Source organism: Xyrauchen texanus, chromosome 28 (assembly GCF_025860055.1).
Source record: "Xyrauchen texanus isolate HMW12.3.18 chromosome 28, RBS_HiC_50CHRs, whole genome shotgun sequence".
Classification (NCBI taxonomy): domain Eukaryota; kingdom Metazoa; phylum Chordata; class Actinopteri; order Cypriniformes; family Catostomidae; genus Xyrauchen; species Xyrauchen texanus.
This window is the reverse complement of record NC_068303.1, coordinates 41,298,075-41,325,764: the sequence shown is the minus strand read 5'-3', so window position 1 is coordinate 41,325,764 and position 27,690 is coordinate 41,298,075. Positions and strand designations below refer to the sequence as shown.

The window sequence follows — 27,690 nt, the reverse complement described above, 5'->3', positions numbered from 1 at the left end:
GATGAACACCGTTCAGTTATTTTCAGTAAATGCCACAGTTTAATTATGTAGAATTTGTTTAGAACTACATGATGTAACTCTAATCTACTGTATTTTCAGTTGCCAGTTAAGGAGTTATATAGACTTCATCTTATTAAAACAACAGCAAAGAACTTATATACTTGGATCGCCAGATCCAAAAGGCCGATCTGGAAATCGAGATTCTGAAACTAAAGCTAGAGGTGAGTGTATGGTCACAGGTTAATTCTAGGAAGTATTGAGACTATATTAAAATCTAACTGTTTTTGAATTTGTAGGAAAAAAAGAACACCAAATAAATTGTTGTGATTTTGTGTTTATTCATTTCTTTATTATTTTGTGGTTGGTTGTGGTGGAGGATATCATGTGTATTAATCTGAGAAGACATTGCGGCATATCATATCTCGGACTACCCTTCCATCCTGGAAATCTGCAGGGTTGATGGGGTCTTCCTCGGGGTCTTGTATTTGTAGGCCAGGGTGTTGCTCTCCTCTAATTATGGCAATATTATGGAGAACAACACATGCCACAATAATGTCGCAGGCCCTTTCAGGAGTTACCCTGAGGTGATGTAGGCACTGGAAACGTGCTTTCAACAGGCCTAAGGTCATCTCCACCCGGGCTCTCGTCCTGCAGTGTGCCACATTGAAGCGCTGCTGAGGGCCTGGTTCAGGTTCTGGGTAAGGGGTAATTAGTGTTGGTCGGCATGGGTAACCCCTATCTCCCAGCAGAAAGCCATCAATCTCTCCTGTAAGAAAGTTCACATTGCTTTAGTGCTGCATAGAAGTGCCCCTGTAAGTGTGTAGTGCATACATTGAAATAAGTGTATAGGACAAACATTTACTTACCCCTTTCCAGCCTGTTGCTCAGGGTTGACTCACGATACATTCGTGAGTCATTAACAGAGCCGGGCCACTTGGCCTCCACATTTGTGATGATATGTGCAGCATCAGATATGATCTTGACAGTGCAAAGAATGAGACATGTTACAGTATTGTGATGTAGTCTTTGACCATTAGAAACAGTAGGCTGTTAGTGTACCTGCACATTAATACTGTGGATGGACCTCCTGTTGACATAGTCAGCTTCATTTTCGGAAGGTGCAATAATGGGAATATGTGTGCCATCAGTGCATCCAACCACATTAGGAATCCTAAAGGGAATTCTAATTATTAGGTTACTTCCAGGGGTCGCAGCAAGATGTTCTTAACTGATCGTCATTCATCAGGTTAGCCTCATTTAAACTGGTTTCTACACCACTGACCTGCAATCCTGTGAAACTCCTCTTTGATGGCTCTCACGGGTTTGTGCCCAGGAAACAACACAAAAATTCCCAGAAAGCGCTTAAGAGCGAGGCACACTTTCCTTACCGCTCTGCATACAGCAGCCTTAATGTGTTCTGCATCCCCAATGTTATACAGAAAACTACCATTTGCAAAGAAACGTAAAGCAACGCAAAGAATCTGCTTGGATGTAAGAGCACGGCCATGATGGCTGACGTTACTGATGTAATGATGGATGAGATTATGGATGTATCTAATTGACTGTAAAGAAAAACCGTACCGCTCAAATAAAAATGCTTAGGGATACGACAAAAAATAAACTCTGGGCCTCAAAATCCTCTCCCGACGTAAATGTAACTCCCTACAAATTAATGCAGCCTCTCCAACTACAGGATCATCCATAAAAGGACATGCCATTTCATTCACTTTGATGCTCTCTGCGTGACGGAAATGTGCGCAATGAATGAATGTACCGAAAGAATGAATGAGCTGTTAAAACACCGCTTCCTCTTTAAAAAAAGGGGAGGAGACCAAAAGAAACTCTGGGTTTACCGAAGAAAACCTGCTCCCGACCAGGTTAGGTTCACAGAGTAAGTTACTATGGTAACTGACTCTGAGTATAAGTTACCTCTCTTTCAGAAACGGGCTTGACTTACTCTGCTTTCTTGGGTTTGACATACCTCCCATTCTGAAACAGAAAACCCAGAGTTTCCCTCATTTCAGGGTTAACATACTCAGAGTTTTCACTTAACCTCCTTTCTGAAACAGGCCCCTGGCGTGTGCATCTGTGCATCTTGGCTTTACACATTGAAGACCAAACCAGAATGATGAGGTGCTGCCAAGTTTAACTAAAGAATTCTGATATACACATTAATTACTTGGGCCTCATGGTTGAATTGGAAATATGTGCACCAGAGCATAATTCACAACAAGCGAGCAGGAGCTTTTGATAGAGACTACTGAAAACATTGATGCAAGTTATTGGTAATAAGCAATTTGTATAGAATTCCATATTCTGCCCTCTTGTATAGATTTGTGAAAATGAACAGTGATAGACATTTTGCCTGAAAACAGCATTTGAAAATAATTTTTAGAAAGGTAAACACAGCTATTTGTATGGCTTTGTAAATATGAACAACCATATTCTGGCCAATTGTATAGATTTGTAAAAATGAACATGAACAGATTTTGTTTTTTAAACTTTTTTTTTGAATGAATGAAAAATAACTATTTAAAACAACATCAACTTTGAACTGATTTGGTTTGTGTGTGTGTGTGTGTGTGTTAATCAGGAAATCAGGCATGTTGAGGACTAATTCCCTCTCCATGGAGAGCATGGCCAGTGCATTCAGAAGTTCCTGGCCCATTGAATTTCGCAGGAATGTCTTAACTCGTGTCAGAAACATCTCTCAGCTTCAGCTGTTGTCATGGGAGTAGTTATGAGGATGTTCAACAGAGTCACAGTCTCAGAGAATGTCTCCTGGAGGTTGTAGCTCATGAGAACCTGGTACAGTGCCAGTGCACCACAGCAGCCCTTGAATTCAGGATTCTCATAGATCAGAGAGAGTTCTGTCTTGAGCTTTGCCTTGTTCAGCATGGTATATGCATTCACAGTGGCCTCATCAGGAAATAAATGGCACTACCTTTCAAACATATCTGCTTGCAGTAAGTTAGAACTCACAAGGTGGACAGTGAAAGAGAACCTTGCTTTTTGTGTGATCCAGGATGGTGTTGCAGACCTCTTCAGACAGCCTCTGCTTCTCCTCTTCTCTCAAAGCCGTTCTGGGTCTTTTGGCTCCTGTTGCTACTTGCAGCTGCTGTTGAGAGGAGTCCCTGAAGGCAAACAGACCAATGTGTTTGTTAGGCTATGTACAGTACTGTAGTCTATATGATGCATATGTATATGCAATTTATCCACGTATAGTACAAAGATTTCAGTTCCATTTAAAATGGGCAGGGATGCATGAAGTCTTTAGTGTTTAAGTTAGCCTTTGTGTCTCACCTAGCCTGGATGTTCAGCACAGTATACAGTTTATAAAGTAAGCTACATTACACCACTGGCCATTGTGGCAGCGGGGGCGTGGTCAAGCGCCCGTCCGGGAGAGGAAAGCGGTAAGGGCGCTTACACCTGAGCTAAATTATGCCTAACACCTGTCTCTAATTCCAGTGAGCACGAGGAGAGCGGCATAAAAGCAGACACCGAGCCTCCAGTCAGGAGGAGATGACAAGCCAACTCAGTGCGCTTGATCACTATTGTTTATTGTAAAAAGAGAATTAAAAGCTTACCTGGTGCTGAACACCTGTTCCCTGTCCTCCTTCTTGTGGGAAGCGTTTCAGCCATATATAATGAGAATAATGTAATTTCAAACACAAATGCGGTCTCCTTTCATGCATACATTTTCAAATGACAAAGCTCTGCTTTGAGAACGATCGAATGATATTGTTTAACCCTACCTTATGGCCGGCACAATGTTTGTGAAGCTGTCGAGGGTTTGATGAAGACATCGATGTCCTTCTGGAGCTTCTGGTACAGAGTATCGACGTGGGGCATGATTTTGTGAAAAAGCCACATAAAAAATCATGTAGCATCCTCACGTAGCCATATGCCTCTCTCACGGTGGGCTGGTCAAATGAACCCAATGAATCCGTCCTGATGGCTTCAAAACATTGTATGAGTTCGTCTCGATTCTCGAAGACAGTGTACACGACTCTGCTGTTGAAGTTCCACCGTGTAGATGAAGCTCTGGGCAGTCTTCGTGCAATAGTCTGGTCAAGAATGCTGGTCCCGTTTGGGTGACCGGGAAAAAAAAGTTGCAATCCCGCTCGGATCGGAAAAGAAAATATTTACTTTTTTGATAAGAGAAGAAGCTTACTGCATGATCAAATTCAGCAGATGCGCATAGCAATAAACATAATGGGCATTCTTAAAATGTTCACGCACCTTTTGCTGCACACCAGCCTTCTCTCCCCTCATCACACTGGCTCCATCGTAAGCTTGCGCGATGAGTTTAACTTTCTCGTCGTCGGCAAAAAGACCATTCAGTCTCTCCTAAAACACACTGGCAATTGAGATTGATTCCGAGATGGAAAGAAACTAAAAAAAGCGTTCCTGCACTTTATGGTTGCTATCGATGTACCTCAGCACAAGCACCAGCAGTGTCTGTGTAGAAACGTGTGGCAATGTTCACTCTCCCCAAAGCAGACAATCTCAAACAGCTATCAATGTGGGTCTCATGTTTCTTTATCTTTTAATTTACAAATGTCTGTTACACCTCTCGCTGTCAAAGCGGTGCTGTCTGCCGAGCCGCCTTCATGGTGAGAGTTGGCAGGGGTAGCAGAAGACTGCATTGGCTACGTCGCAGCCTGCTAGCCAGGTTTTTCATTCGTACCAATTTTTGGAAAATCCTCGAGTGTAGGACTTTCCCCCTTTAGTAGAAACCTGTTGAATGATTCAATTTGGTCTGGGAGGTCCTAATTGTTTCATTGACAATTCATCTTGATTCATTCACCGACAAAAGGAAATTCTTTCAAAGAGAAAATCGAGTTGCACTGAACGATAGCCATCTTGACAGTAGTATGTGAATTGATTGACCTGACTGAAATCGCCCCAAAAGGGGCGGGGCCATTTTAAGCACGACTTTAGCCTGATTGGCAGATCAGACGTCTAGATTAGAACACTGATAACGACTGTTGCCGTGATAGAATTGGTTAGAAAAAAAATCCTTCCTTTTCCCGTTTGGCAGTGCGTCGCCCATATCGCCCTAATGAACACACCGCCCTGTCTTACTCTCTGTGGGTATTTCATTGGTAAACTGTCAAATGGTACATTTATAGAAAGCTTTTAGTGGAGAACATTTATTTTGTGAAATAAATTGGTATTGTTTGGAAGTCACATCTCTGCCCTTTAATCCAATCTGGATCAGCAGGGTCCTTCATATTACTGTAACAGCATTTGGTTGAACTTTATGGGGGTATTTTCACTTTGTAAAATAAATGTGTGCAAAGGTTACACATAAATCATATTTTCATGATTGTTTCATATCTATATAAGTTTACTATCACAGGATATCTGTTGCTTTGTTTGTAACATAACAAGTGTACGATATCGTCTTGATTTTCTCTGCAACGTCATGAATTATATCAAATATGTCTGCGTGTACACATACAGTACACATTATTATGTTATTTGTTCCTTAAGTTGGTGCTGTTTTCACATTGCAAATTGTTCTTTGGTGAGAAACCAAAGTAAAAGTAAACTATAGCAAGGGTGTTTTCCAAACTGCTTTTTTTGGAGAAAGATATAGCTGCTGCAGAGCTCCAAACAGCCAGCAAAATACAGTTAGCCCCTAACCCTAACCATGAGTGGAAGTGAAGCCCCCTTTTGGAGTTTGGAGTAACCCCACCCTCTTTTGGAGATTTACCTGCAGCTATACCTACTTGCTTTTTTGTGCCTTTTAAGGGCACTGTGGGGAAGGGTTAGGTCACAAAAAACTCCAGACAACATGAGTTGTGAAAAATGAGATGTGATGTAGGAGCTTTATGATTTTCATTGAAGAGATGGTAAGTCTATCCCTTATAGCATCTAACCCCACCTCTACAACTAAACCTAACCAATTCTCAACTATATAAAAGACATAACAAGCAGGTCCTAGTGCAGTCACAATAACATATTACAAAAATGCACTATAATAGTATTTCAAACAATACAGTGTGATACATTTCGTGTGAGGAACAGAGTGAAACTATAGGTTTTAATCGCTGAAAATCACCTCCCTCCGTGAAGGCAGTCACATCTTCTTGAAAAGATCCATCTGAATTTAAGATTGGAAAGAGACACGCTTCTTCAGGAGGCAATGTTTTCATGTTAAAACGAGTGTGGAATGGATCACAGATTGTGATCGTTGAATGAAAATGGAAATTTGGGTCTGTTCTGTACAGAGATATATTGTGACTTGGGGAAGATTTTGAATAAACCCGGAACAAAACAGTCCAGAAAACAAATGATGAATCATTAACCGCTGCGAATAAATGAAAATCATGCCATAAGTACAGAATTATACCCCAAGATATCATTTCAAGATGATACGATTCTGATGCCCTTCGTGACAGTCAATTAAAGCTGAAAGCATTTCATCTAATTGATCAAACTCCTCAGGTTCATTTATTTATTTTGAAAAATGGAAGAATAATGACAGAATTGTAGTGATCTGCTCCTTAAGTGAGTTTGTGCTTGTTTTACAATCATTAATAATGCCACAGCAAAATACTCCCAATCTCTCTGTATGTTTTCACTTTCACATATATACAATAAAAACATGCCAGAAATCACAAGTATTTGTACCACTTTGTACAATCGTACACATTTAACAATATGTTAATACTACGGTTGATTTCATATATACAGTATATCAATATATACAATATTATATGACACATGAGAACGTGAATTTATTTAAGAAGACTCCAAAGCCCATAGAGTGCCAGAAAGGTCAAATATTCAGAGTGCAAAGTGCTATTTAGTATTTTTAATTATACAAAATAAATACCCTAAACTCTGTAATCTTAAAAGTTGAACACAGATCAGATCAATAGCAAGTGTAAATTATAATTATCCTCTTCATATTTTCTCATAACACTTGAGATACAGGCAAATCCCAAAATGACTCAGTTTCCTGTGTTTATAGTGTTAACAGTGAGCGGCAACTTCTTCTGCAGAGTTGGTTTCAGAAGAGTTTTTCCCATTCATTTCCTCCATATGTATTTCATAAAGACCAGTGCAGACATGAATCACAACATTATAAACTTTGATACTTTTGAAACGTACTGTGACTAACTCCCTTTCCAGACAAGTCAGTCCACTCGGTGGCCATCTTTGGAATTCTATTTCAAATCAGAAGTAAAATCGGACATCGCTGGTATCGTAAATTGTGCTTCTTTAGCTCAGATCACACTAAGAACGCTATTTTTCAGGCTGGTCCAGCTAATGCCATGTGCATTCTCGAGTTGAATGATAGGTGATGTCTGTATCTGAAAGGTCATTGGCTCTTTTACCTGTAAGGCAGGACTTCCCCTACAGTGTTACAATTTCTCCCATTCATTTTAATACCAGTGCTCCATCTTGGGCTAAATAGTCTCTCTACAATCACATGAAGCATTGCCAATGATGTAATCTACTCAACAACAACGAAACAATCTAAAACTACTGACTTACTTATGGATTAGAAGTTTAAAAACAATCTACTCTCATTTAACAGCAATCATTCAGATCCAAATAAATCATATCCCTGTAAATAAATATATAATATAAATAATATATATATTTATAACTGATCTGATGTTTTACTCCAAGAATGTGGCAATTAAACATCATTTTCTCACACTGGCATGTAAGTTAAACAATATTGCTGCTTGAAAGGGTAATACATTATTAATAGGGCTGGTTTTATATCTACATTTTCAATCAAATAAATTACATAATCCATCCATCCATCGTCAACCGCTTATCCTGTGTACAGGGTCGCGGGGGGCTGGAGCCTATCCCAGCTAACATTGGGCGAAAGGCGGGGGACACCCTGGTGAAAAGCTTGTTTACAGAGTCTACAGCTGTCACAGAGACCGGTGAGATATCTCACATCACTTTAAGATATTCATTAATATCTTTAAGCAAGTAGGAAAATGTTTTGCATACCTTTCCATCACTTACATTAATTAATCAAATGAATCGCATTAATAACATATCAATATTTACTGAGAAAGGCACCCAAATAAAGATAATTTAGTATATAATATTTACAAATATATTATATACAAATAATGTCATATATAATAATGAACAGTATATATTGTGGCAGCAGTCAAGTAAAGCATTTAGAAAATACAAAAAGTACCTTTAAAAGTCAAAATAATGTTTGTTTTATTTCTACATCATTGAACATAACCCTATTTTTGGCCTAGATCCCTCTGCATTCATTTGAATTGTTGGTCTATGTACTCGTGCATCTAACGGATGCTTTTTGATATGTCTTACTTTGGTTGTGTCGTGTCTCACTTGTTTTCATCATCTCTAGTCATAAGTGCTGTGTTATAGGACACTGTGTCAAGTTAAATGTAGTTGAAATACGCATCTTGAGATCCCTGCATTCTGTTGTGCTGAGACATATCCAGCTGCAGACCCGCAGCACCACCAGTTTCAGAACCCCAGCGCCAGAACCTGAAGTGAGGGGCGGAGTTATTGACAATGAGACAAGCATGGCGGAGAGCATGGTGAGTTGTGTAACGTTTTTGACATCATGTTGTGAAACATTATCGCATATATTAAGTTCAGCGTTTATCTGCTAAATATTTAATTTGGGCATAACTTTATCATCTTAATGAAGCTTGAATATGTTGTCATACTTTACAGTATTAAAAAAAAATATTCTACGGATGGTTCGATACATTTTTGCGTGTTGTAAATGAGCCTTGCGGTGACGTTTTGAAGACATCTTGTGAAGGTGTTAAAGTGTTTGTTCCACGTTCCTCTGTTATATGCATTGTTTGTGAGTTAATGTTACCTTATAGTTGAGGGGTTTTTTTACGTTGAGATTATTGTGTGGTGCTTTCATCTCTTGTAGAGACATTTCGAATGAATGAAGACCACAAGGAAAAGGCCCGCAACAATCTCCTGGAACAGTCAGAAGCTTCCAGAGAGCCCTTTCTATTTCATTTTGTGTTCAGGGATGACATGGAGTTATTTTAGCAAGAATGTAAGGACAAAATGGGCCTGAGAGCGAATTCCTCATTTGATACATTTTAAGTTTAATTTATACAGGATTGTCATGATAAAATGGGCCTAGGGATGAATTGGTCATTTGTTGTATACATTTTTATTGTTTCTTTTAAAATTATGCTGAATTTTATCTCTTTTTTAGTTTTTTGACATGTTTTATTTTACATAAAGAAAAATGCATGCTGCACATGTTCTTGTGAAATAAAGTATATTTTATATAAAATGCCCATAAGTTTCAAGCATTATTTTTCACCATCATGATCAGGAATTAACTCTCATAATACAATGAAACGGATAACTATACACAATTATATTACACAAGATCAATGTTTTAAAATGCTTATTGTACTGTACCTTAATGTATCATTATAACATACGTATAAAGTATGATGTTTCGTTTGTAATAAAAGCAAAGTACTCTCCAAAACGTTAGGTAGCGCTACTCGGTTTCGAACGTAAGCGCCGCCCCTCACTTCAGGTTCTGGCGCTGGGGTTCTGAAACTGGTGGTGTAGCCTACTCTCCAAAACGTTAGGTGGTGCTACTCGGTTTCGAACGTAAGCTCCGCCCCTCACTTCAGGTTCTGGCGCTGGTGTTCTGAAACTAGGGTTCTGAAACTGGTGGTGCTGCGGGTCTGCAGCTGGATACTATTGGTTGTGTTTGGTCAAGCTGTCTTTGAGCGCAAGAGCACATCTTGTGTGGTTTGTTGTCTTACAGCTGGAGTTGCACTTACTGCCCTCTACTGCATCAAGGTGGTACATCAAGCTTGAATTGCTCCAATGGTAGAAACATTATTTATGATGGAATTTACGTACAGATCCAGGGCATAATTAATTGTGTTACATGTTTTAACATATAATTAATTGCACTAAATGCGTTGCATTGACAGCCCTAATTATTACTAACAACCTGTTTCTCTATGGAGAAAATGAATGGGATTTCATTTGCCCTTCTTGAACTCAACTGTTGCGCTCTATTCTGGGTTACTGTGGATAACAAGGCCCCAGTTTCTCTCCATTTTGGTGAAGTCGTCTTCCTGCTCTGAGCTCTCCTCTGATAACTGTCTCAGTATGATGTTAGGCAGTAATGGAACTTCATCTTTCTTCGCTTCAATCTCAATCTGTACCTCGTTATCTAGGCCTAACAACCCCATCAGAGGGATCTCAGGTCTCCAATCCTGAAATATCTGTGCATCTTCTTCTTTGTCCTCTTCATCCTGTGGCTGTCTGGGCTCTATCGTCTTGCCTTGTGTCCTGTACAGACTAATCTCAGCATCACACCGGTCCTCTGTTTCAAGCTTGGCCAGCAGTACAATTCCATAATCTCCAACCTCGTCATGACTGGACTCCTGTGGCCATGTCTGCAGGTCAGAGTCGTCACTCACCTGCCAGTCTTCTGAAACCACAGCAGAATTACCCGACGCTGTCACATGCTGCTGTGCATAAGACACTGGCAGGTCTATGGGCAGAGGCAGGGCCTGGGTATCGCCAACTGAGGAAGCCTCACCAGAGTTGGGCTGCATCAGAGCCGCAACAGAGATCAGTTTGGATCCTATTCCGATTCTACCCATACCAGTCAGGTTGAAGATGATTGTTTGGGACCTTTCAGGTTGGAAATTTTGAAGTTTTTCATTTGCACGCACCATATCCTGGAATTAGACAATCACAGTTAATATGAAATTGCTATCTAAATATATATATAATTTTTTTGTTCTGAAAAGAAATCAATGGTTCCGTTCACCAAGGATGCATTAAATTGATCAAAATCAAAGCCCATTTTCAGCAGTCAATATTTCAGTCTACTAAGAAAATAATCATATCATACTTTTGAATGTGCTTCTTTGGTACTGAGGAAACGTTTCCTATTATTAGAACAGTTGACAACGGAGGTTCTCTACTTAATGATGTGTGGACATCGAAATATAGTGGGTTTTTTTTGTCAGTTGCTAGAGTACATTTGCATTTCCTCCCAAACATTTTGCACTTCCAAGTCAAATGTTTGTTTGAAAAATGGCTGAAAAGAAACACATTTCTCTAAAACACATCAGTCTATTGTTCTTTTGAGAGATGAGACTATTCCATGCATTACTGACTTGAAAACAAAAATCAAACTGGACCTGACCGGGATAGAGAGGGAAGTGGGTTATCCAGATGCACAAAAAAAGATAATCAGAAACGAGGTGCGCACACTTGTGGACTATTCTAGGTCATTTTGTAGTGTAAGTAGTGCGAGTAGTATGTTTACATTGAAAAGAAGTGCACTACGAGTACCCTGATGATGCACTTCTTCAACTGTTAAAGCGGACAGTGGAATGTTGGGCGCACTCGGCTCATGGCTTGCCGTAGGTAGCAGAAGGGGTGGAGTTACCGGCTGCACTTAAACATGTGTAAATAATAGAGACACTTCAGTGGATACAGCACCTTACAAATGTAAGTGGAATGATTTACCATCATTGTACTCTGTTTTAGATTAAAGTGTTGAACTGAGGTTGGCAAACGGGCCAAAGCAACGACAACATCTCGCACGCATTTAAACGTCTCTCCTGTCAGCTGTTAAATGGCGAATGCTTCCGTGTAGTAAAAAAACATTGTGTGTTTCATATGGGATGTTACTACACTTTGAAAATGTGCATGGCTAAGTGCATAGTGTACATTGCATCATTTGGGACACAGCTACAGACTCCTCACAGGTCCTAAACAAGCAACTTCAATGAAGAGTACATGACAAACAGCAGTTTCATCTGCAACATTGAAGAGAAGACTCTGGGATGTTGGCATTTTAGGCAGACTTTTAAAGAAAAAGCCACATTGAACACTGGTAAATGAGAAGAAAATGGTGAACAGACAAAAGAACTTCAAGATCGGATGGTAATTGATTAGAAATGAGTATTGTTGATGGATCAGTCTAAGCAGGGGCGTAGCAATCATTTCAAAAGGGAGGGGGACAGAATGTTTAGTAGATATAAGATACATACAGTATTATAAAAATATGAATTAAGACCAGAATCAACTTTATGATAACCAATATTGGGTAAAATGAAAAGGGGGCACACGGAATTTACTCATTTAATTTACCAGAAAGCTTTACATTTCATATAGCCTACACTGTAAAAGGGGCCATTTTTAATTCAAGCATCTATTTCTACCTGATCGAACCATTAAAAACGTACTTTTGTTGGTATAACTTAATATAATCACGTTCATTCAATACTATTAAATGATACGTTTCATTTAAAAAAGCAGTTTAACCCTTTAAGCTCAGATGGGCCAAAAAAAAAAAAGATTGTCCAAAAATGTACAACTACAGTTTTGACCAACACAAATAAGTAATGTTTTAAAGCTCAGACGCTCTACTTTCTAATGCATGCAGGCAATATGACCAAAACTGAACAAGTGCTTTGAAACTTGCAGACAAATCAGAAGTGCTCCGTTTTGATCATATATTAATCATTTTGCACTGTACATTTTTGTCACGAACGCCGGTGAAGGCTCCTCAATCGGCCACCGGAGATCTAGCTCACCCGAATATTGACTTGAAACTACATTTCCCATAAGCCCGCATATCTGGTCTGATTCCTCCACAGCTGTTCCATATTATCATCACTCTATTTTAACCCTGTCTGTTAGTTTACACTTTGCGAAGTCTTGTTTGCCCTGGCTACATTTCTGAGCGTTTACTATTTCCTAGCATTGATCATCTGTGTACTGACCTTGCCTTGAACCTTTGATTACGTTTGTTTGCCGCCTGTCTTTGTTGTGTTTCGCCTGGATCTCTACTATTGCTGTCTGCTGCCTGCCCTGATCTTCTGCCTGTCTGACTACGATTCTGCTTTACCTCTGATATCTCTGTTTGCTTGATCTTCGAATCACGCCTGTATTGACTTGTGTTTGTTCTCTAATAAAACCGCATATGGATCCAACCAGCCTGAGTCTGCGTCACAATTTTATTGTAACAGTAAAAACACAAAACTCATCAAAAAGTCATGCGTCATATCTTGTTGGAAAGCTCTTAATCTCAGACATAAATATAGTGAGTAATAGATAAGTATATGTCATTGACAATTATGTTGGTGTTGCTTATAAGCCGTGTTTTTGCTTATAACTTCACGAAAAATAAATGGAACATTAAATATTATTTAGAGGAGATGATTATCTTTCTAATGAGCCCACACACAAGATAATCAGATTCTTAGAACATTAGATCATTAGATCAGTGGTTCCCAACCCTGTTCCTGGAGGCCCCTCAACACTGCACATTTTGTGTGCATATCTGGCATATCTAGTAGTAGAGTCTCTATTAATGAGCTAACAAGTTGAATCAGGAGGGTTTGATTAAGGAGATATCCATAATGTGTAGTGTTGGGGGCCTCCAGGAACAGGGTTGGGAACCGATATTCCACATGAAGCACAATGTTACATATGGCCACCAGGAGATGGCGCCAAATACATGACACGGACTCAATGATGACTCAAATGGCACAGAATGAAACTCATTCTGTGAAATCTCTTTACTAAAATCATGTGTGCATGCTATGCTTTCATCACTGTTTTGTTTGCATGTGCTATTAGTTCTTATGTTTTATTTGTTTGTAGACGTTTTTGGACACTATGATCAATTATTTTTGTAACGCAATAACTTTTGATTGAACTTTTGATTTGTTGTATAAACACAAAATAAAAAAATTTACAATGATACCAAACACTTCACCCTCCTCCTTTTGTTTTGTGAGTTGTTAGTACATTGCAGTTGCTAGGATTTTGTGGACAAGATTATTATAGTTTTGTTAATTTAGTTTTTATTTCTATTTCATATTAAATTTGTCATTCCAGTTTAGTTAAGTTTTCATTGCTTTTCACACTTTATCAGTTTACATTTGTTTTCATTTTCTTAGTGTTCTCCAAAATCAGTTCAGTTTTTATTTTGGTTTTCGTGTTTTATGGCTCCTAAAGCTAAAGCGTTTACTGGTATAATTTAAATATGTTTAACATCGATCTTGCGTTACCTATATCTAGTAGCATTTTCCTATTTAATTAAGGTGGATGTTGAAAATATGCTGTGTATCAAAAACTAAAACTAAAACTTAATTTGTGGTCATTTTAATGACATTTTAGTTAGTTTTGCATTTATGAAAAAGTATTTTAGTTTAGTGTTTGTTATGGATAATCAGACTGGTTGTGGGTGGTTGGCGGGGCATTGGTAACCTCACCGTGCTCTCGGGCAGGGTCTGTCTGTGGTCAGTAATGTAGCAGTGAATGAGGCCGCCCAGCACAGCGAGTATACACAGACAGAGAGCAGATGGTAACACACCTCCCAGCATAGCCGTCAGCAGCTGATCTCTAAATGGATCTACAACAACAATGAAATCACTGTCTAAACAAACTCCAGCATCAAGCCATGAGGTTATACATTAACACACACACTGTCATAAACAGAAAGACTGTAGGGGGGAAATGACTATAATAATCCCACAGACAAGTATCATATGAGCTTAAGTGTTCTTTTACTTTGAAATATAAAAAGACAGAAAGCAAGAGTGGTTGATTAATAAGTGAAGTGTTCATTTCCTAAAATGTCAAACTATTAGTGGGCTCATTACAAACACACTGTTATGTATACCTTGTCTTGTTTCACTGTTGCCCTTTTGTTTGCCATTTTTGCTTCTGTTGATCACCTTGTTATCTTGTTTGAGTTCTGTTTGTTCATTGGCCCCCTTGTCCCATGTTTATGTATTTATACCCCAGTTCTTTGTTCAGTCCTTGTCTATCGTTGTATGTTGTTAGCCTGGTATGTATCCTCCAGCCCGAGTTCTCTAGTTTATGTTTTGTTTCCCCATTGTGGGCTTTCCTTTGTGTTTTGCCTGTCTACTAGTCAATAAAGATAACTGCGTTTGGATCCTCAACCTTCGTCTGCCTTCGCTGCCTCATTCATTACACACACATGGGTTTAAATGGTACACGTGTACCTTGTTAACCCACTCCAGACTATTCAACTTTGTAAATACCAGTGTTGGGTGTAATCTGATCAAGCATTTCATTTTACATTCTTGTAATCAGATTACAGTTACTGATATTTAGTTAATTTAATGGAATATTCCAGGTACAATTCAAGATAAATTCAATCCACAGCATTTGTGGCATAATGTTGATTAACACAAAAAATTATTTTGACTCGTTCCTCCTTTTTTTTTTTTAAAAGAAAAAAACATCTGTGTTCCAGTGAGACATAATAGAAGTCAATGGGGTCAATTTTGAAGGGTTTAAAGGCAGAAATGTGACGCTTATAATTTTATAAAAGCACATATTAATTCTTCTATTAAAACTTGTGTATTATTTGAGCTGTAAAGTTATGTTAGGTTGTTTTTAGACCTGTAGCTCCTTTGATTTGTTCCAAAACAGGAGCTAAACTTGTTACAGTGTTGCATTTTCCTCTTGGTTTGGTTAACTTTCACAATGCAACATTTCAAAACATACAATAAAAGTCACATGCAAGCTAACTGTCCCCTTAATGGTCTGAATGTTTGTATGCTGTTCCAGGATGTAGCGCATCCATTGATATTCTGGTTAAAATGATATACCTTTGTGTCATAAAATTGTGTCAACTGAGCACTTTTTCAAGTGTTGTTTATGTCATGTACATGCAAAACATCACCGCATGACACAGAATGTGCATTCCAGTCAGAGGTTGCACACCAAATACACTTTATCTGACAAATTATATGTAAAATTTGTGTCATTTTTATCCGTCATTAGTTGCTTTTGCATTATTTCTGCATTGAAAAGTGCCTGTTCACACAGTCACAGAGCTGACTCTCGCACGCACGCACACACACACACACACACACACACTCACTCACTCACTCACACACTCACATACAAACACACGCATACACACATACACACACACACACACACACACACACACACACACACACACACACACACACACACACACACACAAACACACATACATACACAGAATTTATATTAACTGTGTTCTGCTGGTGTTTGATATAACTACCTCAGGAATAATAAAACAGCTACTATTTTAAACATGCAACTATATCTGATATAGTTGTCAAAAGGCTTTGCAGAAAACAAAGCAAAGAAACTTAAAAGTAATTAGTAATGTGATTACTTTTCAAGTTATCAGTAAAATTATTACAATTTTAGAGAAGTAATTTGTAGTGGATTACTTACTCAACACTGACAATGACAAAAAGTAACTTCATTTTGTCAGTTTATGGCATGAGAGATCAATCTTTCATTTTATTCCCACTTTGTTGAAAGGGTATTTAGATAAGAACAAGGAAGTCCAGCCCGAGAGCACACTGGGAAAACACCACAGCTACAGTAATGTGTTATGCACACAATCATAAGCAGTTTACAACATTACTAAAGGTTTCCTCCACTTGTCCTGTCAGTTCATGGAAGTAAAGATTGCAATCAAATACTGCTCAAACCGGCTTAACTTTTGACAATCTGAAAGTAAAAAGAAAGGAATCTTTGGTCTGTCTCTGGCTGATCAAGTTTGGTGAACTGTGGTACCTTTGGGTGTCTCGACACACGTCTGTTCACTGGGTTTGCTGGCCAAAGGGAAGGTCTGGGATTGTGCCTGAACCACAACGCAGAGATGTGTGGAGAATTCCAGGGGACCCAGGGTCAAGCTACCGTTTTTTTGAAGGAAGTTTTGCTGGCAGCACAACAAAGTGAAGGAAAATCATTTTCATTAACAGGCTAACTTTGTGACTTACAGAGTTATAACATTCGGGGGGAATTCACTATGATAGTGTAATTAATTTCACTTGCTATCTGTTTTCTAGCACTTGATTCTCAAAAGAAATAATATGAAATAAGGAACAATCTAAAATAACTCTAATTTACACACAAAGAAGGCATTAGCATTATTCAAAGAATGCACAGTACTAATTTGAATATTTAGTGCCTGGTTAAACTGATTGTGGGTGGTAATGGAATAAAACATGGAAATACTGAGAAAAAGTGGTGCGACTGTTTAGTGAATTCTCCCCATCAAGATTTCTCGAATAAATGAATGATAGCACCAACCGTGTGTTTGCTCTTGTTGTTGTACACAGAGACAGTATAGATCATGTGCGGGAAGATTTTCCACAGGGATTTTTCTTTCTTTGCCCTCTTGGTTTTCCTGAAGGGACCCTTTATGATGATGTCCACGTAGTTTTGCACCACAGTTACTTCCACTAGTGGAGGTCCAAAAATCGCTGTATGATAGAAACAGATGAACGGCTTTAATGAGGGTTATAGCTCAGTTATCACTGCAAGGCAAACAATGCACAGGAATATAAATGACATCAAAACAAGAAGTACATTTGAGAAACAACCTTTTGTTTTACTCCAACTCAATAAAAAAATAAAGATATTCATAGTTAATGAGTGTTAATGCTCAACCCATTGTGGAATGCTTTCCTGTTTTTTAACAATTAAAACATCAAAACAGAAGTCACAAACAATGCCAAAGATGAGCTGTCACTGTAGAGGACTGGGTTGAACAATACTGCAAAAACGGGTTTATAAATAAGTAATAAAGAAATGAACAAAACATTCAAAAATAAGAATATTATGAACATACTGTATTATATATACATCTTGATTCAAAAATCACTTTTTTGGTGTGTGCTTTTAAACATTGTGTTAATTCATTTGTTTTATTGTCCTTCAATTTGAAGTGTGTCATTTCAAACAGGTTTCCCAAAAACTCCACCCCCACCTGGTCTCGTAGGATCTGTTGTGGCAAAAAATGATTAACCAACCATTATCACTGCGTAAGAGACACTCTGAATCAAACAGTCTTTTAAAAGCATTTATTCTTGCAAGAAGGACCCAATCATTACACAGGAAATAAACTGTGCCATGAGTGAGACGTTATCAGGAAGTGCTGAGCTGTTTTTATACCTCTTTTCCCCAAGGTCTCCAACAGAAGCAGATCTTCCCCCTCTACATTCCTTTGCAATGACTATTACTGATCAATGAGTATTACCATTTCTACAACAGATCACATTACTATACCTAAACCTTTGCTTCAGTTTGTGGGATCTGGTGAAATGAACACTAGAGGCACGTCAACAACAATGACTTTTATTCACTTCTACACAAATCACAAGTAAAACGGCACATTATTATTTCATAAACACTTTTCGCTCTGTTTCTCAAACAATGCTATCTTATGATATCTAAAGAGAAGCAGATGACTCATTTTAACACTTAAATGCTTTTCATAATCAACTACATTTACAAGCTTGTTTAAGTGCGATCAAATTGTGCGGTAGCTCAACTGAGAGTTGCACTTGTGATGTAAAGGAGCGGGGTACGTGTCCTGAAGAGCACGCGAGTCGACGTGTGAACCCAAAGTGTCATAGAAGCACCGAGAAATGACATGGTTATGTTTTTCATCTCACATTTGCTTTTTCTGACACTATCGGATAGGTTTAGGTTTAAGGCTTAGGGTAGGGATGTCGGTTTTGTTGATTTAAAACTCCATAAAGCATTAACTGTAAAAACCTCATCTGTTTGGGAGAAAATCTTACTCGCTTTTAGCGCCACACAGTGGACATTTCACCTCAGAACTGATGTGATGCGTATAATATATATAATTTTGCAAAAATGTCACCAAGTCACATCATTTTCAAGAGATCTCATGGCAAAACTCATTGCATTGGTTGAACTAATGTTGCTGTGATAGGCTATCTGTCCATCTAGACCAAAGTCAAATATCACAAAGTGAAGACTCACTGTCAAACATGGGTCTGAACCTGGTTTCACTCTCGGTCCAGAGGGATTGTGTGTGTGGGCTGACAGCCCTGACTCTGGCATAATACTCCTCCTTCAGGTCATCCGTCTCCCAAGACACATCACATTCTGTCTGTGTGACGGAGGTGCACTGCTCCACCCGCCTCCATCTCACCTGCTCACTGTTGCTCGCCTCTGCATCACCATAACTACGGTAAAATAGCACACCTGAATGACGATCTGAAGACCCAAAATGCTGCTACATCACTACTATACGAATGAATCAAAAAGCTTACAATGCTAATGTTGCATTATGGACTTTGTTCATTAGTCCATAATTAGTTCACTCACATGGCATATTCCACAGTGTAGAGGGTTCCATTGAGAGCCCCATCTCCTGGTGTCCATTTCACCATGGTCCTGAGGTTCAGTGAGTAGAAGTGGACATTCTGGGGATCAAGCAGTCCCTCAACTGATGCTACAGTTTTACACATGAACATTATAAGAGAAAATATCCTTCTTGACATGTTTCACCAGTGTCCTTCATTTTGATGAACAGTCTCCTTTCTTTTCTTTTTACTCATAAAAGCATTGGTTCCGTGACTTTATTGCGCTTCATTTCAAATCACGGAGAGGCTATATAAGGGAGAATCAAACATCCGATGATGATTCAGATAGATCACTAATTATTGCTTTGTTCTGTGATGTGTTTTAAGTGTACTGCATCTATAGCCAACATTTGGCAAGCGATCATTTTGAGAAACTTTGCTAGCTGAATTGTAATGATAAATGAATAATTTGTGCTGCACTGCTCAGAGTAACCGCTAGAGGTTACTGTCTCTATCTGCAGAGCTTTATGAATATACACACAAATTGTTTGATATACAATGAGTACTTTCTAGATAGACTTGATCATTTATAGATATTGATTTCTAGATGGCTTGCTAGATAGACTTTCTTATTTGTGTTCATTTCAGTTTTCTTATTCTATTATTTCTGAACATCTGTGTTTAATTGAGTTTAAATGTATTCTGTTGACAACTTCCCCCTGTTGTGCATTTGTACATTTTTCTTGCACACCTTTGTTTCCTATAATGAAAATAACTTGGATTTCTCTAACCAGGTTGCCTTGAATTCTAATAAAAACACATCTTGTGTTAATCTTGTGGTTCCTGGTTTTACTACAAATGAACCATAGTTAAACTACGGTACATTTTCATAGGAGAATGGAAAGTTTATTTTGAAGGAACTCAAAATAATTGTGAGGGCATGCAAAATGAAAAAGAAAAATCCCTCCGTGTCCTCTAAGGCCATGTTCAAAATAAGTTTCCGTTTGAAAACGCATTCATTTCACTACGTTTACGGCTGTCATCCACACTAAATTAGTGTTTTCCTCCACCAAAAACAGAGACTTTCAAAAACCCTCTAAAGTATTACGTAGTTTGGTAAACAATAAGGACATCAACGACTTCGGGAAAATGAAAACAATTTTCTTTTAAATGGATTAATGGTGTGGAAAGAGGCTCAAGAGGCTCCGTACGAGAACACCTCACAGGTAGAAATAAATATGCATTTTGATGTCAGCACCGAACACTTCCACTGATCTTGTACAGGTACCAGGTCAGAAGCTGTCAAAGACAAAGGTAACAAAACATTGTTCTCAAACTCTCTGCTTTCTGATGCCTACATATGGACTGCCCTGTGAACCAAATGACATTTTGCCCAGTCATGTGAGCTAACATATAGGCCTTCACATTCTGTAACACGTTGTATAAAATACAACAATTTTAAACTAAAATCTTGCTCTTGGAAATGTTACATGTCAACTACACTGGAAAACCTGTCTGAGATGGATACAATAATGTTATCTTGCTTTGGAAGTTCTCTTTGTTTAGTCTGAAAAGGAAATACAGAGAATATTCGACATTGCTGAATAAATAAATCAGATTTCACAAAAGCGTCATGAAGAGTCTCAGCACGAGAGCGGTTCACACAAGGGTTACACATGAGCAGTACTTCATTTATTACATCAACCAAAACAGCACCAGAGGCAATACATACAATAATGGCCGGGCATTTCTATAAAGGTTTCTAAAGAATAAATTCACCACAAGAGTGTTTCTATCATATGAGACTGCCATAAAAGACAACTTATAAAATAACTTTGTTTTTTATTACAGCTGGATTCACGATGTTTGTGCACTACACAGCCACACTGGCCATTTCAATGCTGTTTTACATTTCTAGTTTCTGCTTTTGAAAAACTTGTATTGATATAAAGACAAATGTTGCACAAATCTGTCTTTTCGCTTTTCAATGAGTAGCCTAATCCTTTAATCACTCTCTAAAACTGATGTTATAACTAACAACCTATATAATATTAAACCAGAGACTCTGCACTCACAGCATTACACAGAATTACAACTGATAACACGTAACAGCAAGAAACACACAAGCACTCGATTGTGAGAATGTCTGACAGCATTTTTCAGTGAAAAGAAACATACCTGAAGTTCTACCCAAAAGCAGACACAAGACGATCGACAAAACTTCATCCATAGTCGCATGAGCGTGAACATTATGCCCTCAGTGCTGTTGACTGAATCATTTCACATGTCACTTTACCCGCACCTTTCACCGATCTCCAAAAATAAACTTCGCTGGTGGGCGGGGCGTCAGCGGCTTGGCTCGTGAATATTAATTAGCACACGTGACCGATGCGCTCATGGGTGGTTATTAATGAACGTCAACATGACGAAGTTCATGTTCAGATTTATTTAAAGTATCAACGCTTCAAATTCTAAATAAGTCTTATATGAAGTTGCAGCAGCTTCAGCTTGTTAGAGTTGTGTGGTATGACATCTGACAGGTCATTCAGGTCTGACTACATTACATGAATGACTATCAGAGTCCTGTCTGTCTGTCTGTCGTCATGTTTGTCTGTCTGTCTGTAACTGACTCGCAACCACACAGAAAACTTTTAAAATCCATCTATATTTTGTCTGCTGGAGAATACACAGCAACACAGAGCCTACAATTACTGTTACCTTTGAACTCAGAAACTGAATTCATTCACAGATACACTGAACCTTCATACATTTTGGTCATTATGGGTGATTTCTCTTAGTTCTCATCATTGTATTGATTAAGATAACAGCTCATTTTGTTCCTATCTTGGGAATCTGAAAGTAACAACTCATTTTCGAGTACAAAAGAGCTTTTTATGGTCAACACGTATCTCAAGATTCATTTATTTTTATTGAATATTGATGCAGCAACATCATTTGTGTAAAACGAAATAACAACAGAAGGTTGCTTTCAATTCTTTTGTTTCTAAATGTGGCGAGGGAGCCTTTTACCCCACACCTGGCCACAAAAAGCCCCCAAGGGTGTTATATCGATATAGTGTACATATTGGGGCAATAGTTAGAGGGCACAATTCAACTTATGCACATAAATTTGAGACAGCAAGATGCTTTTTTAAGTAACAAATTAAGATAACGATTTTTCAAAATAACCACTTCAGAAAAGGGTGCTGTAAAGGGATTAATGGAAAGGAGGCGAGAACCGGCTTGATGATATAAATAATGTTTAATATAAAACTGAAACAAAAAGACAAACACACACAGGTGTCAGACAGCTGTCCATAAATCTCTGTTTCTCTCTCACACTGCAGTCTCCAGTCGGCCTTTATCCCTCTCTGAGGCTTGATTAGCCTGATTAGGGGCCGGGCGTGCAGAATCACGACCCAGCCCCGCCCTCCGCCCTGTCACAGGTGCATATTTTCTTGTTCAATTCAATCACATTTAAAATATTTACATGCCTACAACAAGCAATATTTTTCATAAAATCGATGGACTGAGGAAGTGTGTTTCTCACATGGCCTCCAAGTGAACTGACTCACTGAACATACAATTGACCATCCGAGGAAACAGAACGCCTGTTATGTTTCTTTTTGTGCTGCTTCCAAATGGCGGCTGGAGTTTATTTTGTGGAATAACACTCCTTTGGGACAGTTGTGGATGAATCTGCTCATTCTATATGCTTGTGCCTATGGAGTTTTTTTTGCAGGACATTGGGTCATCTGCTGCATTTATGAAACAGCCGGCTCACTGAACATTCGTTTGACTGTCCGAGGAAACTGAACAGATTTTTTTTTTGTGCTGGTTCCGCTAGTGGCTTTTAATTTATTTTGTGAAGGAACACACCTTTGAGACAGTTTTGTGAATTAATCTACAAGTTCTACATGGGTCGGATCATACAGTATGCCTCATTCACCAAAAAATCCAAAGTACAAGAACTTTTGGAGTTGGAAGGAAATATTAAAAGTTCAGAGGCAGAGCTGAAGTACCTAATGTCGTCTAATGGCCTCAGGGAATTGACCCGATTGAAACACAGATGTAATTCTATTTTGTCACGAAAGGTGGCGTTTTGGCTATTCAGGGCAAGACAGTCATATTTTGAGTCGGGGGACAAAGCAGGGAAGCATTTGCCTATATATATAAAGCACAGAGAGTCTTTCTCTAACATTCCCTCAGTGAAATGGTGAAATATTTACCTCGGCAATTGATATTAATAATGCCTTTATAGAGTTCTATCTTGATCTCTACATTTCCGTCTTTGTCTATTGATGAAGATTTTAGAAACTTTGTGGAACCATGAGAACTCCCTAAACTGACGACAGAGTTAAAAAATTATCTTGATTCTGAGATAACCTTGGAGGAGCTTGGCAATTAAGGCCTTACCCACAAGCAAGGCTCCGGGGCCAGACAAATTTGCTGCTGAATTTTTTAGATCTTATGCTACAGAACTGGCTCCACTTTTGTTAGAAGTTTATACGAAATCATTAAAGAATGAAAAGCTTCCGCCAACCATGACGCAAGCCTGTATCAGTCTCATCCTTAAAAAAGACAAAGATCCAATCGAGTGTAAGAGTTACTGTCCAATTTTCCTGATCCAACTAGACATTAAAATATTGTCAAAAGTTTTGGCAAATCGATTAAATAATGTTATGACAACTCTTATACATATAGATCAGGTGGGGTTTATTCAGGGCCGCAGCTCTTCTGATAACATTAGGCTTTTCATCAGTATCATGTGGTCAGTGGCGAATGATCAGACTCCGATCACGGCCATTTCACTTGATGCCGAAAAGGCGTTTGATATGGTAGAATGGGATTATCTTTTTAAGATTTTGGAAATGTATGGATTCAGGAATACTTTTATTGGATGGTTTAAGTCAAGTCAATTGAAGTCAAATGTTTTTTATTGTCGTTCAACCATATACAGTTAGTACAGTAGACAGCAAAATGAGACAGCGTTCCTCCAGGACCATGGTGCTACATAAAACAACAAAGGACCAACACAGAACCACATGAGACTACACAGACTAAATAACATTCTTACATAAAGTGCAAGTGCAACGTGTGCAAAAAGTAGGAGACAGTACAATAATTACTAAAAGGAACAGGACAATAGACATAGTAGTGCAAAAAGATGACAGTTTCTAAAAATGCCAAATATAAACATAACATACAATGAAATAGTGTTCTATGGACATAGCAGTTATTCAGGTAGTGTCGTGGAATATCACGATGAATCTCTCTAAGTTGTAAGAAAACTCTCAGAGTCTTGAGTTCCAGATGGCAAAATTGTAGTTTATTGAACACCAACAAACATGAGACCGGCCAGCTGTCCGTTCTGACTGTCTTAGTCCAAAACCTCCTCTTCTATACAGTTTGTTATCTGGCATTACCTCATTTCTGTGCCCCTTTGTTATTTTTGTAACCAATGGATACTATTTGCCACCATTATCTCACAGAGCCTTTTGATATCTTTTTACTGGTAGAAACTTGGCTTTAGTCTATCTTCAAGGTCCTTAGTCTCATTATTTTGTTACAGCTGGGTGCTCTTTGTGGCCTCTGCAGCATCAACACTTTTAGTAACCTCATATGCTCTCTCCTGGGTCACACAAAGGCCAGGAAACTCATATAAGTATTTTGATATATAAGAAACATACTAGAATATTGAAAAATATACTATATATTCCCACCTCTGAGACTTAAAAAAGTCTCACACTCTATTTCCCTCAAACCAGAGTGCAGTCACACAAGCTAGCCTGTCCCATTTCATCATGTAGCCAAAGTAGGCCACTCAGTCCACTAGCCAATGCCATTTTTATGGGGCTGCACTCTGCAGAACTTGGGACCAAACCTCTCCATCCACACTTAACTAGGAAGGAATAAAAGATCCCAGTCCTCTAGCTATCACTGTGCCTGGGGGTGGGTGACAGAAATCAACTCATTTGTAATAAGCATGTGCATGCAAATGTGAAGCCTTGCGTGATATAGAGTACAATTGATTATCCATTGAGTAGAAGATATATATATATATATATGCTTTAACAAAACACTATTAAAAGTAACATAGTAATATTTATCCTTCGTTGCCAGAGGAACTCACAGACAATTCCGGTAGCCTGGAGCGCTATCTGGTGGTGTGTTGGAGCAGACAGCGGGTTTTTAAACCACCAGTTGAGTCTATTTGCTCTTGCAGCCAAGCACTGAGGTGCTCGTCGCTCCTGTCTTCAAATATAGCTCTTATATGTCTTCTCTTGGCAATAACTTCACATATACATTATATGGAACCATAATCATCAAAAATGCTACTTCTATTTGGTTAGATACAGTGTACTAAAGATATACTTCACCAATAAGTAATAAGAAATTGGTTACATTGATAATAGGGAATATGTCAAAAATAACAAACAAAACACCCTCTAACTCCTTTCTTGAGATGCTACCTATTTTGTTATGTAAAATGAAAGTACAATAGTCTTGCTGTCTCCCTTACTATCAAAAACATGAGAAAAGTGTTCAAAAATAAAATTCCCCTTACATTGTTATTTTCTTGATTGCTTCTCGGTAAATCTCATCAAGTTCATCCAATCCTGGCCCAATGGTATATTGTCTGGTTGCTACACTTGTTTGCGTTGTCATCATTGATACGGCTACCATTTGCTTAGCCTCCGTTCTAGTCATAATTGATCTCAGAATGGGTATAATACAACATAACAATAACGCTAAATAGGGTCAGTCCCATAACTACTATTATACCTATTTTCATTAGCCCCAACTTCCATGAACCAAAAAGATCATCAAACCATTGCCCAAACCGCTGATCTCTCCCTACATTAGATTTAACTTCCTTTCTCAGGTCATGCAGTTTCCTCATCGCCTGGGTAAAAGTTCCTTCTGGGGATGTATTATTTGGTATGTATGTATATACAGCAATCTAAATCTAAACCTAATCACATTTTTATTAAAAAAAAACATTTCATCATCTAAATGCCATATTACTGCACAATTGCCCTTAAATTGTCCTACATTCGTTTTTCCTTTAGTTTTGTTAAAGCATTCATACTCCAGTTGACAATTTATTTTATATGATAATGTGCTTTCTTTTTTCTCATTATCCACACGTATTTGTCTAATTTTCTGCCTTCATCTCCCCACCCTATCATCTTATTATATTTATCATATTCCGGATGACCCAAGAATGCCAAACATTCTGCTGGGCAGTACACTGTTCTCCCTGTTTTACCACAATTTTTTGGCATAATACTCAGCGCAATGCTTATAATCATACTGATTTGGGACTACTACAAATTTTTTCAATGGAGTGGGTGAGCACATTACACAGGTTGTCATTTTTGCTTGCTTAGCTTTATATCTGGCCCATTTATACCAGTCATTTTGATTTTCATATTGTAATAGTTCCTCTGTTCCTGCTGACTCTATGGGTTCCATATCATTTTCTAAATTTATTGGCTTTTTCAGTCTTTGGGTGATTATTTTGACAAGTGTCTTTTGAGCCCGATTCTTCGGTTTGTTCTGCTTAGCCAAATTGCTTATCCAGATTCTTTGCTTTTCGAGTTCACCTTTGTTTAGTGATCCAGGCGTTCGCTTCTTTCTGATTTCTCGTGCTATGTTATCTAGTCTCTGCTCATTCGGGGGAATAACATTGAAGGTCTGAGATGTCAATTTTAGGAAATTCATCATACCATAGTCGTTGTGACAGTCCTTCACCTGGAGAGTCTGGGCCTTCCTTGATCGCCTGTCCGGTAGGCCCTGTATAGGAGGCAATACCTGTCCCAAATATGTTAGTAACAGCATCATCAACACTAGTACCTCCTTGAGCTTCCATTCTTTCTCCATGTGCCACAACTCTTCCTCGAACAACTGCGCTTGTTGGCCTGTTTCATTTCCTTCAGTTGCTTCTGAATCTGTTTCAGCAGGACGATCACTTTCTTCTTGTCTTTCTCCTTCTTCACCTTCTTGGTCCTGTTCTTCTGTGACATGTACTTCCGTCTCACTTTCTATGCTTTCCTGCTCTACTGCGGCACTTCAATCCCTTTTTCTGCCGCAGTGTGCTCTTCCCCTACTTTCGCTTGTCCTTCTACTTCCTCTTCTCTTTCCTCAGATTCTGTAGCCGGTTCCTGCTGATCTTCTTCTTCCTCGGGTTCTTAGTTTTGTGCTTGCTGCTCTTCTTTGTCTGAATCTTGCCTCATATTCATCGTTGGGAAGTCCATATTCATAGTTTTTTCAATACAGTCCATCAAGTGCTCTGTACTTTCTTAATTCACATTCTGGAGTATTTTGTTTTAGGTCAGCTTCATTGGAAAGGCCATCCAAGATCCCCAAGGCTGATTGTAGGGAACCCACTCTGCAGTATGCTTTCTTAGAATTGTTCATCTGGTGATCCTGGTCCTTCTTGGGACGTTTCTCTGGTAGGCCCCATCATTGGGGGCAACACTTGTCCCAAGTATGTCAGTAATAACATCCATATTAATATGTCTTTCTT

The 27,690-nt window shown here is 38.6% G+C and overlaps 2 protein-coding genes across 4 annotated transcripts; both read right to left on the bottom strand.

Moving 5' to 3' along the window:
* Positions 1–381: 381 nt before the first annotated feature.
* LOC127622508 (putative nuclease HARBI1) lies at positions 382–1,220 on the bottom strand. Its single transcript, XM_052096608.1, has 3 exons — positions 1,060–1,220; positions 867–978; positions 382–766 (listed from the first exon to the last, which is right to left on the bottom strand). The coding sequence occupies exons 2-3, from the start codon at positions 904–906 to the stop codon at positions 390–392; spliced, it is 417 nt and encodes a 138-aa protein (XP_051952568.1). The 5' UTR covers positions 907–978; positions 1,060–1,220; the 3' UTR covers positions 382–389.
* An 8,820-nt stretch (positions 1,221–10,040) lies between these two features.
* il20ra (interleukin 20 receptor, alpha) lies at positions 10,041–21,493 on the bottom strand. Of its 3 annotated transcripts, none has more exons than XM_052095257.1 (7): positions 21,336–21,493; positions 19,180–19,306; positions 18,832–19,037; positions 17,131–17,303; positions 16,612–16,756; positions 14,274–14,413; positions 10,041–10,715 (listed from the first exon to the last, which is right to left on the bottom strand). In XM_052095257.1, the coding sequence occupies exons 1-7, from the start codon at positions 21,385–21,387 to the stop codon at positions 10,041–10,043; spliced, it is 1,518 nt and encodes a 505-aa protein (XP_051951217.1). In that variant the 5' UTR covers positions 21,388–21,493. The 3 variants fall into 3 exon arrangements, with proteins under 3 accessions (XP_051951217.1, XP_051951218.1, XP_051951219.1); XM_052095258.1 differs by having other exon boundaries at positions 19,180–19,277; XM_052095259.1 differs by having other exon boundaries at positions 19,180–19,248; positions 21,336–21,447.
* Between the last annotated feature and the right edge of the window lie 6,197 nt (positions 21,494–27,690).

Bases quoted from the DNA above. Each gene is read 5' to 3' on its own strand.
- LOC127622508 (XM_052096608.1), bottom strand. From the start codon at position 906: ATGTATCGTGAGTCAACCCTGAGCAACAGGCTGGAAAGGG. The intron at 767-866 runs GTAAGTAAATGT...ACTTTCTTACAG, and splicing joins GAGCAACAGGCTGGAAAGGG to GAGAGATTGATGGCTTTCTG.
- il20ra (XM_052095257.1), bottom strand. From the start codon at position 21,387: ATGGATGAAGTTTTGTCGATCGTCTTGTGTCTGCTTTTGGGTAGAACT. The intron at 19,307-21,335 runs GTATGTTTCTTT...GTAAAACTGTAG, and splicing joins GCTTTTGGGTAGAACTTCAG to CATCAGTTGAGGGACTGCTT. The intron at 14,414-16,611 runs GTACCACAGTTC...TTGTTGTTGTAG, and splicing joins GTGTGTCGAGACACCCAAAG to ATCCATTTAGAGATCAGCTG.